The 13,812-nt window shown below is 45.3% G+C and overlaps 1 protein-coding gene across 5 annotated transcripts in view; it reads right to left on the bottom strand.

Moving 5' to 3' along the window:
* PDE4D (phosphodiesterase 4D) overlaps positions 1 to 13,812 on the bottom strand; it is a 574,358-nt gene that overhangs the window by 125,746 nt on the left and 434,800 nt on the right. For all 5 annotated transcript variants that reach the window (XM_063128044.1, XM_063128045.1, XM_063128046.1 and 2 more), the window contains exons 2-5: positions 13,028 to 13,219; positions 4,838 to 4,874; positions 2,388 to 2,461; positions 1,004 to 1,053 (exon numbers count right to left, since the gene is read on the bottom strand). In XM_063128044.1, the coding sequence (XP_062984114.1) occupies positions 1,004 to 1,053; positions 2,388 to 2,461; positions 4,838 to 4,874; positions 13,028 to 13,219 (353 nt within the window). The remainder of the gene's footprint in view (positions 1 to 1,003; positions 1,054 to 2,387; positions 2,462 to 4,837; positions 4,875 to 13,027; positions 13,220 to 13,812) is intronic.

The following is a 13,812-nucleotide window of genomic DNA, read 5'->3' as shown; positions in this document are numbered from 1 at the left end:
TGGTCTCTTGGCAATGGTCACATTCCAGAGACAAGCATGACCCATGTGTTCAGATACCTTCCACGCAGAGCAGGAGCATTGCCATTTTTCATTGTGGGATCTCCCACAATTGGCAGGGCGAGTCAGTTTGAAAACCAAGCAGTGTTTGTGGGAGACACAGAAGTAAAACTAATACAGAAAAGGTCTGCTGGGTGAACAGCTCCACTGAAGGCTCAGTGAACTCCAGGTTTGAGGGGGCACCCAGCTAAGTGCTATCTTCTGAGCACTTCCTCCCCGATATCACTGCTCTGTTGACATCATTGTCCATCCCGCGCTCACTGCCCCCACCATCACACCAGTAGGCTTACTGGTGGTAAGAGGCAGTGGCAGTAGTGCCATAATCTGCGGTAGACAGCTTCAAGCTGTCCATTATTCTAAATACCCACAATTCCTCAACATAGCACTGCTCCAGGGCATTATGGGAAAATGTAAGCGGAGGGCAACTCACCAGGCTCAGCAGCTGCCCATAGACACTGGCATTTAAGTCACGGGAAGGAAATTAAAGTGTAGCATACCTTGGAATTCATGCAGGGCTGGCCCAAAACATCTTCCTGCCTGAGGCAAAGGTGGTGACTCCTCCCATTCCAGGTACAAAAAATGACTTGACTAGCAACTGAATCTAATTTCCATGCTGGGGATGGAACAGCATCTCCAACTACACCTTAAGGCAGTAGTGGACACCTCCTTCTCTGGCACCTTGCTGCCATCTCCTAGCATCTGCTGCCTGGGGCAACTACTTCACTCTGCCTAATGGTAGGGCCTGCCCTGACATCACAGAAGCAGAAGTGGAAATATAAATGCTATGGGATAAAAGAAGATTTTATGGGCCATTTAAAGTGCTAAAATATGTTTAACATGCCCACACATATTTACTTCTGAATTTGGTACATTTCCAAGGAAGAAGTACAACTGTAACCACAATAATGTCTCATCAAAACGGTGTCACCATATTAATGAGTCTTACCTGTTATGGTTGCTTTGTTGATGGATGGTTGGTTACACATGGGTGACCGTCTGATAGAAAGAAAGGTGTGGGGGGAGGAGAGACAATGTAAGGCATCAGCATGAAACAATTTAAATTCATGTTCTTGATTAGGGAATTAAGACCCAAAAATACCTATTCCTAGTGGAGATGAAAAATAATAGAACTGGGTTGTTGATCTAGATCAACATCTCTGCCTGCATTTTTGGAGTCTTCCTTGCATACATGGCTAGGGGGTCAATGTCTTATTCTAACCTATTTTTCAGGGCCTTTATGAGGATGAAAGGGCACAATTCCAGCTGCGCTGCCTTTTGCTTCTTACAGCAGGAGTGTGCAATATGCAGCCTGTAGACTGCATGAGGCTCTTGCCATGCTGCCAAATTTGGTGGCAACTAAGAACACACACCCCACCCCACCCCGGGAAAAAATGTCCACTGTAGTGCATCAGAGTGCTAAAATGGTGAAATCTCCATCACTTTGCCATAATACTCCGTTAGTTTGCCATCAAACCGATTGGGAGTCTGGCCCGGAGCTGGCGGTGGTGAAAACGGACACTGGAAACACCCCCACCCCCCCAAAGTTGCCCACCCCAACTTAGGATACAAATACAGCAAATCAATAATAAAAAATGAAGCACTTTTAAGATCTAATGTTTCCAAAAGGGAAAAAAAACTTAAGGTCAGGAGAAACCCCCTTGCAAAATACTGGAATAAAGGAATACAGAAAGGGATTCACTCTGCTAAAGTTGTTCATGTGATCATGCGTATAAGTTCCTGGAAGAGGCCAAAATGACATGTCAGATAAAATACAAAGCGACATCTGTAAAGTCTATGACAACTTGCCCATTGGGCATTTCTTACTTTCCTCCCAGCGGCCTCCAAGGAGGTAGAACCGGGGTGGAGAAACATGCAATGTCAAGACAGAATTAAGTTATCTTTGATGGAGGTGTGTGTGTGTGTGTGTGTGTGTGTGTGTGTGTAAATTAAACACACTGTTGCTATTTCTGCAGCAGCGATTCATTTAATGTCACTTGCAATTTTGGCCCGATAGGTGAGCATGAACCAGAGTGCACACACAGTAGCTGACAGCTGCCTCCGTGATTGCGGCTGTCATATCTTGAGCAGAGAAATGGTGGCCAGCTCACTACATGTACAGCTTGGCTCACCATCACCTTTTTCTCTGAGGTCATGTATCAGCACACACTGGACTTCCCATGGAATGAAGGAAGTTAGTCTGACATATCTGGAGGGGCGCCAGCTCAGGGAAAGTTGTCATACACAATAGTATGGGGTGGGGAACTGTGCAATGTGAAGTTGGGGGGGGCATTAACTCAAACTTTTACAGAGGAGAAAATGGCCACACTCACTTGCTGGGTGCTCGATCTTGGAGGTTGGTTAATGCAGCAAAATTATTCCGTACAGTACGTAAGCTGGCCAGCACCTGTAGCAAAAACAGATGAAGATGCTTCATTCTCAGTTCCTTCAGGTGTTGCTGCCCGATGCTCTCCGTTCCATCAGACAAGATTATTTTGGTGTCTGAAGCCTTTGACCATTATTTCACAAGGAAGCTTTTGTCAGTGCAAGGAGAGTCGTTTTGTCACTTTCTTTCTTACGAAAGAAACCATTATTTGTTTTCAAAAACCAGACTTGTTCAAAGGAAAAGAAAATTCCTTACAAAAGCACTCTTTGTCTCTCTCTCTGAGCTCTGAAAAGAATGGGCCCTTGCTGCCCAGTACCATTTGCATCAGAATCATTACAGTAGTTAACATCCGCACAATAAGAAGCTTTCACAGGTGGACATCCCATCCACATAAAGTCATCCTCAAATAAATACATGTGATCCTGTTTTGCTGCCGTCTCACAGTTGTTGTATAAACACTCGGAAGCACACCTTGAAGGGCTTGAAGTGAAGTAGCAGCGATCTCAGTGACAAAAGTGTGGCTCAGACATCCTCACATGCAAATACTGATTCACACAGGCGCTTTTTTTAAAACACTTAAGATTTGAGTCTTTCCATTGGTAGAATGGAAGGCTTTCACACACCCCTATGTTTGATTGCCATGTGGAGGGAGGATTTTGGAGGGCACAGCACATAGGGAGGGGAGGGCTAAGCTTCCCATCTCCAACTGTGACCCCCCCCTAGATATCCCCCCGCCCCGCTCCACCCCCATGCCTAGCAATTAAACTTTCAAAAAGGCCCCATTTGCACCAAGGGAACGTTGGTGTGTGTGTGTGTGTGTGTGTGTGTGTGTGTGTGTGTGTGTGTGTGTGTGTTTAGCTTTATTGCCATGCTTGGGGAATTGGAGGTGTTGTTGTACCATGTGGGGAGGTGAGGGCTAACCCTGCCCTTCCCAGCTGTAATCCCCCTTTAAAACTTCCCCCCACTCTGGATGGCAATTAGGCTGAGGGGAAAAAAAACATTTTCCACTGACACCAGTGGCCACCTAGGGCTCTGCAGGATAGATTCGGTGCTGTGGGCCCCATGTGCCCAGGCTTAGCAATGCCCCTGTCCTACAAATGCACATTTAACTAGGCTGTGGGCATGTTCAACTCTGAGAGCCAAAACAGACATGACTTTCTTTCATTCTTACTCAAGAGTAGGTGCAAGGCCCCCAAACCAGATCAGGATCCTGACACGGCAGGGGGATTCACCCTTCCTCTCCTGTGATGGGCCTGACTGGATCAGGTACTTCAGACCTGCAATTTCTATTGCAAGGCAGCCATCCATAAACTAAACCTTTGAAAAGCAGCTCAGGGGAGGGGATGGCACCGGGAGTCTGATGTTCACAGAAATGGCTAGAAACAGCAACAACAACTCACCTTCCACTGGGATGCTGCAAGCCTATTGTGTGAATCTAAGCAGCTCTTTGAGGTCCAGCCAGTGGAGGCTGGTGACTCTGATGTCAGTGGGGCTGTGAATCTGCTCTGGGTTTCTATTACTGCTTTTAAGGAGCTGTCTAAGGTGCTGGAACCTGTTTGGGGATGGGATTCAGCACCCTGGATAGTTACTTTGAGTACTGACTGCTTCTGACTGAAACCAAGGGGCAATCCGCACGTCGTTCTGAGATCGCTTCTAAGCGACCCCAGTGCGGCGTGAAAGCGAGCGTGTAACTTGCCTTTTGAAGAGCCGACGAAGAGACGTCCTTCCCCCCCGCTGCCGCCACCCGCAGACCTCCTTGCAGAGTGGCAAGGAGAGCTCGGCTGAAGAAGGCGGGGTGGAGAGCGGAAGAAGCTCTCCACCCCACCTTCTTCCCCCGAGCTCTCCGTCCCAGCCGGTGAGGAGGGAGTTGGGTGGCGGCGGGAAGGACGTCTCTTCATCAGCTCTTCAAAAGGCAAGTTACACGCTCGCTTTCACGCCGCACTGGGGTCGCTTAGAAGCAATCTCAGAACGATGTGCGGATCCCCCCATAGAGTGGATTCACAGCCCCACCGACATAGGAGCCCCCAGCCTCTACTGGTCCCACACATCATCAAATGCAGAATATGCATTGTCTGAGTCAGCTCGCATTCCAGCTCATAGCATCGCTAAGCAATATCGGTAGCAATGGGGTAGTACCATTTCAGAATGTTAGTTTTTTACAAAATAAATCAACCCAATATTGGTGATGGAAATAAGTTCAAGTATCTGGTTTAACATCACTGGAAGACCTTTGGTCTTTTCATAGACGACAGACTTCCCCAAACCTGGTACTTTCCAGATGTGTTTGGACACAACTCCCATGGCTGGGGATGTTGGGAGTTATAGTCCAACCCATCTGGAGGCCACCAGGTTGGGGAAGGCCGATATAGGATTACCTGAACAAACGGTGTCACCTACCTGAGCAAAAGGTGTCACAATCAAGTCATCTCCATGTCTGAAAAATAAAACAGCACAAAAAAGGAAATTATTATTAGGTGCAACAGGTGGCTTTACTCACAGCTGATGCTATCAAAAACCCTTCTCTCTCCATCAGCTATATAAGGAGAAATCCTAGACATTATTTTCATTAACCTGCCCCCATCAGTGAGTTCCTCACCCTGCAATCATTTCAGCTCTGCTATCTGAAGGCTAAGACATAATATAGCTGTTGCCTTGTCACTTGGAGATGGGCCGCTGCCTATGACTCCTGCTTTGCTAATTTTGAATGGTTCACCCCGGTGGAAGACAAATGATCCCAGATCGAGTCCTCGGGACTGGGTTTCCTCGCCCTTTAAACTCAGTGGAATCTTGTAGCATTACAATTAGCCAGGCATGTCCCTGGAAGTTGGTAGAACCCACAATTACTTTTTATTGGAGGGTCCAGCCCACTGAACCCTTGAAAGCGATTTGCATTTCATGTTACAAATGGATAATAATTGGAGAGAACTGGACTAGCCCATCACTGTAGATGACAGGGAAGTGTTTCATAGGCTAATAAAACCCCAGTAAAACTTTTCAACTGACTCACATGTCCACAGTGTTATCGAGTGTGTGCTGTTGCTCAAGCAACCGTACCCACATCACCCTGTGACGTCGGAGTCGAGTATCAGGGTGAAGTGGCTTGGCGGGTGACAGGGGAAATAGTGAGAAGATCGCCAAGGGAAAACATCTCTTGTCGAGGCCAAAGTATTCACCACTCTCACGGAAATTAAATTTCAGGGTCATGCAAACGTTAACACACGTAGATATGGGTTGTGTGTGATATTTTGCACTGTTATCAGGGCCACTGGATAATCTGACGAGCAAGAGAACTGGATGACATAATACACAGTCTCTCTCTCTCTCTCTCTCTCTCTCTCTCTGTGTGTGTGTGTGTTTAAATCAAAATGTTCACAAGCAGTGGAAATAAATGGCCGAGCCAACCTTCATAACCCGTTCTCACAAAATCCCGCAACCTGTAATTCAAAACAAATCATTTCCTCCAGAACACGCCTTGGGTGAACTCCGAACAGAGATAAAGTTGGCAACCCGGTGCTGAGCTAATCCCATTGAAGTCACCGGTTTTAAACAGACATTAACTGGCTGGAGAATTGCAGTCAATGGCTCCATCTCTCCCTGAGAGGAAGAAACCCCTCGTAAATAACTGTAATTTAAATAGTTACATGTGTTGTCTCAGATGAAAGACATGATTCTGCCATACTTGCCTACTTAGGTAATGTTGAACCAGGGAGTTGGACAACAAAACCATCAAATTTTAATATAACAAGCATTTCTAAAGACAAGTCTCTGCCCATATGTCCCTTAAGTAATCTTCAGAGCTCCTTCTCTAGGGCCAGATCTATATGTCGCTGCGAAGGCGCCTTTTTAAAAGACGTACCTAAAAGAAGCGCCTCTTTCTTTACTGTGTGTACTGTGAGCTAGGCAGCGCTGCCTGCAGAAGAATCTCTACCCCATTCAAAGACGCTGCTCTGCTCTGGCCGCTTCCCCCTCGCGTGTTCTTCCATTCGAATAATCCCCCCTCCCACCCGGCGGCTCTTCTGGCACGTCCCGGCGGCTCTTCCTGCAAAACACTTTTCTCCCTCGGTGTGTTTGTATTTGCGTTTGCGTGCGCGAGCACACACCGAAGAGAGTCCCGGGGAGATGACACCACGGGGGAGAGCGAGAGGCAGGAGCTGAACTCGTCCAACCACGCGCACACAAACGCAAATACAAACACACCGAGGGAGAAAAGTGTTTTGCAGGAGGAGCCGCCAGCGCCAGGGCATGCCAGAAGAGCCGCCGGGTGGGACGGGGGGATTATTCGAATGGAAGAACACGCGAGGGGGAAGCGGCCAGAGCAGAGCAGCGTCTTTGAATGGGGTAGAGATTCTTCTGCAGGCGGCGCTGCCTAGCTCACAGTACACACAGTAAAGAGGCACTTCTTTTAGGTACGTCTTTAAAAAAGGCGCCTTCGCAACGACGTGTAGATCTGGCCTAGGTGTTCCCCTGAAGCAGACTAGGTGCATGGCCTTCTCGATTGTGGTACTCCATCTATGGAATGCCCTCCCCAAGGAGGCTCACAGGCCAACTACATGGCTTTCTTTTCCGGTGAAGACATTTCTCTTCTTCCAGGCATTTTAGATTTTAGACTATTATTATTATTTATTTATTTATTTATTTATTTATTTATATAGCACCATCAATGTACATGGTGCTGTACAGAGTAAAACAGTAAATAGCTACATGTTTTACACTGTATTTTTGTTCTGTACTGTTTTGTATGGAGCATGATAGCTTTGTAATCTGCCCAGAAAACTTTGATTATTGTGTAGATTAAAATATAAATAATAAATGATTTCTCAACTTTTATCTTATTTTTGCTCACAACATACCTGTGGGCTCTGTATTCTTTCCATTTTATAGACTGGGACTTGAGACTGAGAGAGTCAGTGATTTACCCAGGACCATAAGGGCTCTGTTCATATGGCCCGCTAAGCCATGATGGTTAAGTCTTCTGAGCTAACCATGATGGCTTAGTGTGTCATCTGAATGGCATTTCTCCTAACGATGTTGGCTACATAACCACGATTTAATTACCCTTGCTAACCATACGCTGCAAAAGGGTTAGCAGCCCTAACTGTGGCTTAGCATGTCATCTGAACAGGGCTATCATGAGTTTAAGGTCAAGAGGGGACACAGAAATCCAAAGAATCATCACACTGTGCCTTAAGCAGGCGCAAACATGTTTACAGAATTGGGCTCAGCTCTATAATTGCCACACCAGTCTGGTGGAAACCTGGCATCAATGACAACGCAGCACACAATTTGTAATGGTCTGATGAAATATGTACTCAAATTGGTGATTTTAGACATGACAAATCAGCTTGGAGCATTTAGTGTCGATTTTAATGGACTCTTGTTTTGGGGAGTGCTTGGCTCCTTTAAAACATCTCAATAAATCTTCAGGAAGTGCTCCATCTAGATGAGTGCTTCATCTAGCAACTTATCTGCCCAAGGCCACATCCAGTCCACTGATGAGGACTGCCCGGCCAACTAGTGGGCATTCTGAAGGTGCCGAGTGTTGTGACTCCAATGGGCAAAGGGAAACTCTTGCCGACCTACTACAAATCATCCAGCAATCTCCAGTAGATCCCAATCTACTTTCTGCCCACTTCTGAACTAAATAACCAGGCTGGCCTGCTGGTAGTGCAGGGAGTCAGTGCCCCAAAATGTGCACTAGAATCAAACTAGATGAAATATATGAGATCCGTGATCAGCTCTCCCAACGTTTCCCTTAGAAAACTGTCTCAGGGGGTCAAGTAGGTGGAATTGGATCGGGGATGCAGTAGTGGGGGAGTTTACCCATCCCCCCCATCTTATTTGCCCTATGTGACCTTCCTAGGGATGTACAGATTTTGTTAAATACATTCCATCTGTGTTTTGCAGATTGTCAAGCATCATTCTTTCCATCATCCCCTCATTGGCAGAACTGGTTTTGTTTTTTTAACTAGAATTCCATTCCAATTGTGTTTATTCGCATTAGTACTAATTCACATTAGCACAAATATGTATCAGTGGATTAGCGCAAGTGTGGATTAGCACTAATGTGCAGTTACACAGATGTGCATTAGGTATTGTGAATTAGTGTGAATGCAAATTAGCACAAATCCCCTCCAAAAACCAGCCCACAAGTCTGCGGAATCCATGGGACTTTGAAAAAGCTGGTCTGCTGTGGAATTCGCAGGTCGGATTCAAAGAAAACTGAACTCTTTTAAATCTGTTGTGAGTTTCTAATACCTCTAGAACCCACCCCTGCTCTGCTTCTATTTGTCCCACTGGGGAAAATATATGGGTAGACACTTTACCCCTTTCCCCAGCACCTGCTTTTAAGATTTATTTATAACGAAAACAAGAAATATCAGGAGATCTGATTTGCATCTTATCTAGTTTGGCAGTATTAGGCAAAAGCCGGGATACAAATAAATATAATAATAATAATAATAATAATAATAATAATAATAATAATAATAATAACAACAACAACTCACAATCAGAGCAAGGGCAAACCCTGTTCTCTGGTCCTTGTAACTAAGCACTGCTCCAAGAAGAATTAGACTCACTCCTATTTGCATAGCAGCACCCTGGGCGCTGTTTCTTAGTCAAGCTAAAGTGTGATGGAATGCTGGAAAGCGGCATAGAATTGGCATGGATCTTATCACTACCTCTAGCAGGGAACTCAGGTGTTGAGTGGCAACAGGACTGGAGCCAACATGGATATCAGAAGGCTTGGTGGAATCTGAAAATTTGCCAACAATTAAAACAACCCTCCCCTCCCCTCCCTCCCTGCAAAAAAACCCCAAACAGCCGAATGAGCACTGAGCATGGCCAGTAGCCATAGAATCTTGTCTGTCAGTTGAAAAAGAAAAATGAAAATTTGGTGTGCAATGGGGAGCATGGAATGTCCCGCTTGGTGGGAATGGGTGTGGGGACTTTGAACAGTAGCCTTTCTCTCAGGTAGAAGGATACACTGCAACCATCAGCTGCATGTCCTACCCCACTTCCAAGCCCTCCACCAAAGTCATTCACATCAATGAAAATGAAAGAGAGAGCTCCTACCATCAGGTTTACATACTAAAATGACAAGATACTGAAGGGAAGGGGAGTGGAGGGGAAAGGATCTTAAGAACATAAGAAGAGTCATGCTGGATCAGACCAAGGATCCATCTAGTCCAGTACTTTGTTCACAGAGTGGCCAAGCAGCTGTCGACCTGGGACCCTCAAGCAGGAGACGGGTGCAACAGCACCCTCCCACCCATGCTCTTCAGCAACTGGTTATGTAGGCTTACTGCCTCTGATACTGGAGGTAGCCCACAGCCATAAGGACTAGCAGCCATTGATAGCCTTATCGTCCAGGAATTTATCCACACACACCCCTTTTGAAGTCATCCAAATTGGTAGCCATCACTACATCTCGTGATGCACTGTGTGAAGAACGACTTCCTTTTATTGGTCCTGAATGTCCCACCAATCAGCTTCATGGGATGACCCCGGGTTCTTCCATTGGCCAATGGATGGGGCCGGAGTGTTCTTTCCCCTTCCTTTCACAGCCCCAGAGCAACTCGTTGACATGGGCCCTGTTTTTAATAACAAAAATGTGAGGGCACCACAAAGCGGAACGATTCACTGCATTGCGCTTTGCATCGGCAAATCATTGCAGAAACGTGCCGCTGAAGAACTATTTTCAGAAAAGCGTAGGGCCTGCCATTACGTCTTTTTTTAGCATGTGGAGTTTCCTCCTTCCTCCCCCACCCCCCACCCCCACTTTTTTATTGTAGGATCGAAACCTGGGCCAGATCTACACCAAGCAGGATAAAACACTTTGAAAATGGATTGAAAACAGTTGTCAATACCATTATAAAACATTTCAAAGCAGTAGTGTAGATCCTGCCCTGATTAGGATGAAAAACGGAGATGTGAGGGTCGAACTAAACGTTTGTCAACTATGCCTGATTGGATTATTTCCTTTAGCTTAAGCATGTGTGGGCCCAATTCAGATCAGATCCATGGTGCTCCAGGAGGGTGCTGGTTAAGCTTTCCCCTCCCATTTTTGTCCCAAACCTGCACTTACTTGCATAGGAGGAAGTTCAAGAAAATAGAAAAATGAGACCATTTACACTCAAGTCAATAATACATGCTTATAGTAAAGTAAATAATTCAATCACACATAGCTCTGTTATGCGTAATTTGACAAACATTTAGTCTGGCCCTGATTAGTTTCTGATTCACAGTCACAGGACAGTCCATTGCCATAGAGGCAGTCACAGTTTATACGCTCATAGCTGGGGAGTAAAAGTCACGGGGCAATCTAAAATTAGAGCCCACAGAATCCATCACGTAGTGTTGGAGAAATGAAAAGAACGGAAGCAGAACTTCCCTTTGGGACAGGGTCAGGAAAGGAAAGCCCAGCCTCAGGTGAGATCAGACGAGGGACTGCAGAGCAAAGCTACATAAGATGTGAAGAGGGCTTGGAGAAATCAAAAGGAAGTTACAGACATGGGCTACTGATGTGAGAACTTAACAAGACCTGTAAAGGCAGAATTTTGCCACAAGTACATTTGTGCAATGTCATTAGTGCTAACACTGGACCACCACTGGTTACAACCAAGGGCTTTTATTGTGCAATTGCACTGCCATAGTCGTGGAATTTTGCAAGTGGCCCAGACAACATCTTTAATTTGTAGCTCTCTCATGTTTTCCCATTGCTTCATCTGTCTTTTTTCTTACCAGAAAAAGGAAGAAAAACCAGAATAGGCAATGCCTTTGGATTTACAGGGCAAGGAGCCCTCCATCTGGAAACACTCATGCTCTCGAAGAAGAAGGAAGCAACTCAGAAAAGAAGAAAAGGTTTCTCTGAGGTCCCGCTCATGACTCTTGTGACACTAAAGGGAAAGACTTCCCAGTGCTGCAGTATAGTTTCTGCTAATGATGTTTTTGCAGGGCAATTATCGGAATGATTTCATTTACTGACAAACTGTTCCTAGGTGTCACACACACACACACACACACACACTTTTATTTTGCCGGGGGGGGGGGGGCGGGAACCAATGATCAAATTTCTTTAAAATAGGAAACACAGGTTGAGATGAGAAGTCCTCCCCCCCATCCCCCAAATGTACATATTTATATTTGCATATGTTTTTAAAAGATCAGTTTTAAAACAAACAAACCCGGTGAGGAATATCCACCAGGCTCAAGTCTATGGCTTCATATAGCCACAACAGGATTCTTCCCATTTTGCACTGAACATGCATAGAGAATGAAGCCCACTAGTGGTTTGCTATGCACATTTGGCAAAACCTGTGGAGGAGCCTGCAAGCGTATATACTGTGTATGTGCAGAGATTCTGTGCACACAATCAGAATCCTGTGCATAAGCAGGGTCCCTGGTTGCACATTCAGAACCTATACACCAGGGGTGTTGAAATTCTTCCACCCCGGAAGCAAAATTCAATTTTGGAGAAGCTCTCAAGGGTTGTATCCTAGTGTTGGGCCAGACCAATATACAAAATTGACCCCTAAATTCACTAGCCTATTTGCAGACAGCAAATTTGGGGACCATTTTGGCCAGTATTTTTTTTTTGTTTTTGTTTTGTGGCATCAGATGAAAGTTGGTGGAACTTTTTGGGGAGGGGACTTTGGCAGTGGGAGACAGAATGTTCTGTACAGCTGTTTTTCCTTTTCCTTTTGTTAAACATAACACTCTTTTTTTGCTGGTGGCAGGAACAACAGAGCTTTTCGATATTTCACCCCCATCCCTAGTTTGTGGGAATAACACTAAGGGGGATTCTGGCAATTGACTTGAAAGCTGCCATTTTTCAAGAAAAGAACTTTGAAGGGGAGCAGCAGAATTGGAATGTATCAAGGCATTTGATTCTATCCACTAGGGATTAAAATAAAGACTGGTTTACTGTCCCAATGACAGGTCTTAATTTAGCAGTGCTAGGATGACTATTATCCCTACTTACTTTGCATGCACTTAAACTAGAATTGTTACAAACAATGTACTTTTTACATTTCATGACCACAGTTTCCCATTTTTGCCTCTGCACACATGTACACATAACACTGCCGGCTGAAGACAACCCTGCATCTGATGAAGTGGACTCTATACTATGAAAACCTAAGCCATAATAATGCTCATAAAGTTGTATCTTAGAATCAGAGAATTGGAAAACCCCTTGGAGTCCAACCTCCTGCTCAATACAGGATCTTCTATCCGGGATACAACTACAGCATCTCTGTTAGATGGCTGTCCAGCTCTGCTAAAATGCATCCAGTGAAGGTGGACCCAACACCTCGCCAGGCAGTGTGTTCCATTGTCAAACAACTAGTTTGTCATTAGGAAGCTCCACCTAATGTCTAACCAAAATTGACTCCCCTGCAATTTCCACCCACTGGTTCTAGATTTGCCCTTTGGAACAACAGAGACTAAATCTGCTCCATCTTCTATGAGAGCAACCCTTCAGGTGTTTGTTATTCTGTAAGGCAGCCTTCCCCAACTTGGATTCCTCCAAATGTGTTGGACTGCAGCTTCCAGCTTCCTTAAGGCATCAAAAGTTCAGATACTTACATATCACTGGCAATGGAGGAGTTCCTAGACATGGACTTTGGAGACAGGTCATAGTCGCTATCTGACCGGTAGAGGAAGGACTCCCTACGTTGACTGTGAACAAAATTAGCCTGGAGAATCAGCCCTGATCCAGGGCTCGTCATGGGATCCAGGGGACTCCGTCCCGATGAGGTGCCATTGTCGACGTCGAAACTGGAAGAAAGGAAGGAGAAAATTGAATGCTATTGACCTAACAGAAGTACAAACAACACATAACAACAATTACCAAGGTGTTCTCCCTCACTAGTTAAAACTTCTTCAAGCTGGGTAAAACAACAGCTAGTCATCAAATCAAGGGCTGGTGACACTAATCTATTAGAGATGTCGGTAATGAAAAAAGAACAAAATGAATGGAAGGACCTGGGGAGGAAAGGCTGTATCACACGCTATACAAAATTTTGATGGAAAGAAAAGCTTTGATTTACTGGAGCTCAGCAACAGGTCATGGTAAGTAGCGCCTTTAACCTGCTGGCATATAAAATAAAGGTTCTTTTCTCTTGAGTTGCACTTCCTGTAAACTAGCTTTTCCCAACATGGCATCCTCCAGATATGTTAGAGTACAACTGCCATCATCCCCAGCCAGCCAGTTGTATTCCAACACATTAGTTCATAACAGTATGGAAACTGAATCCTAGTTCTTACAAGCTGCTCAGGGTTTCACCTGGACCACTTCAGACTGCAGGTGAACATTCCATGATGGGGTGCTCCCCCATGGGAGAAACATTTCTACACAGAGAAAATTAGCA

Source organism: Elgaria multicarinata, chromosome 6, assembly GCF_023053635.1.
Source record: "Elgaria multicarinata webbii isolate HBS135686 ecotype San Diego chromosome 6, rElgMul1.1.pri, whole genome shotgun sequence".
In the NCBI taxonomy this organism is placed as follows: Eukaryota; Metazoa; Chordata; class Lepidosauria; order Squamata; family Anguidae; genus Elgaria; species Elgaria multicarinata.
Note: the sequence above shows the minus strand (reverse complement) of the source record. Positions and strands in the feature narration are given on the sequence as shown.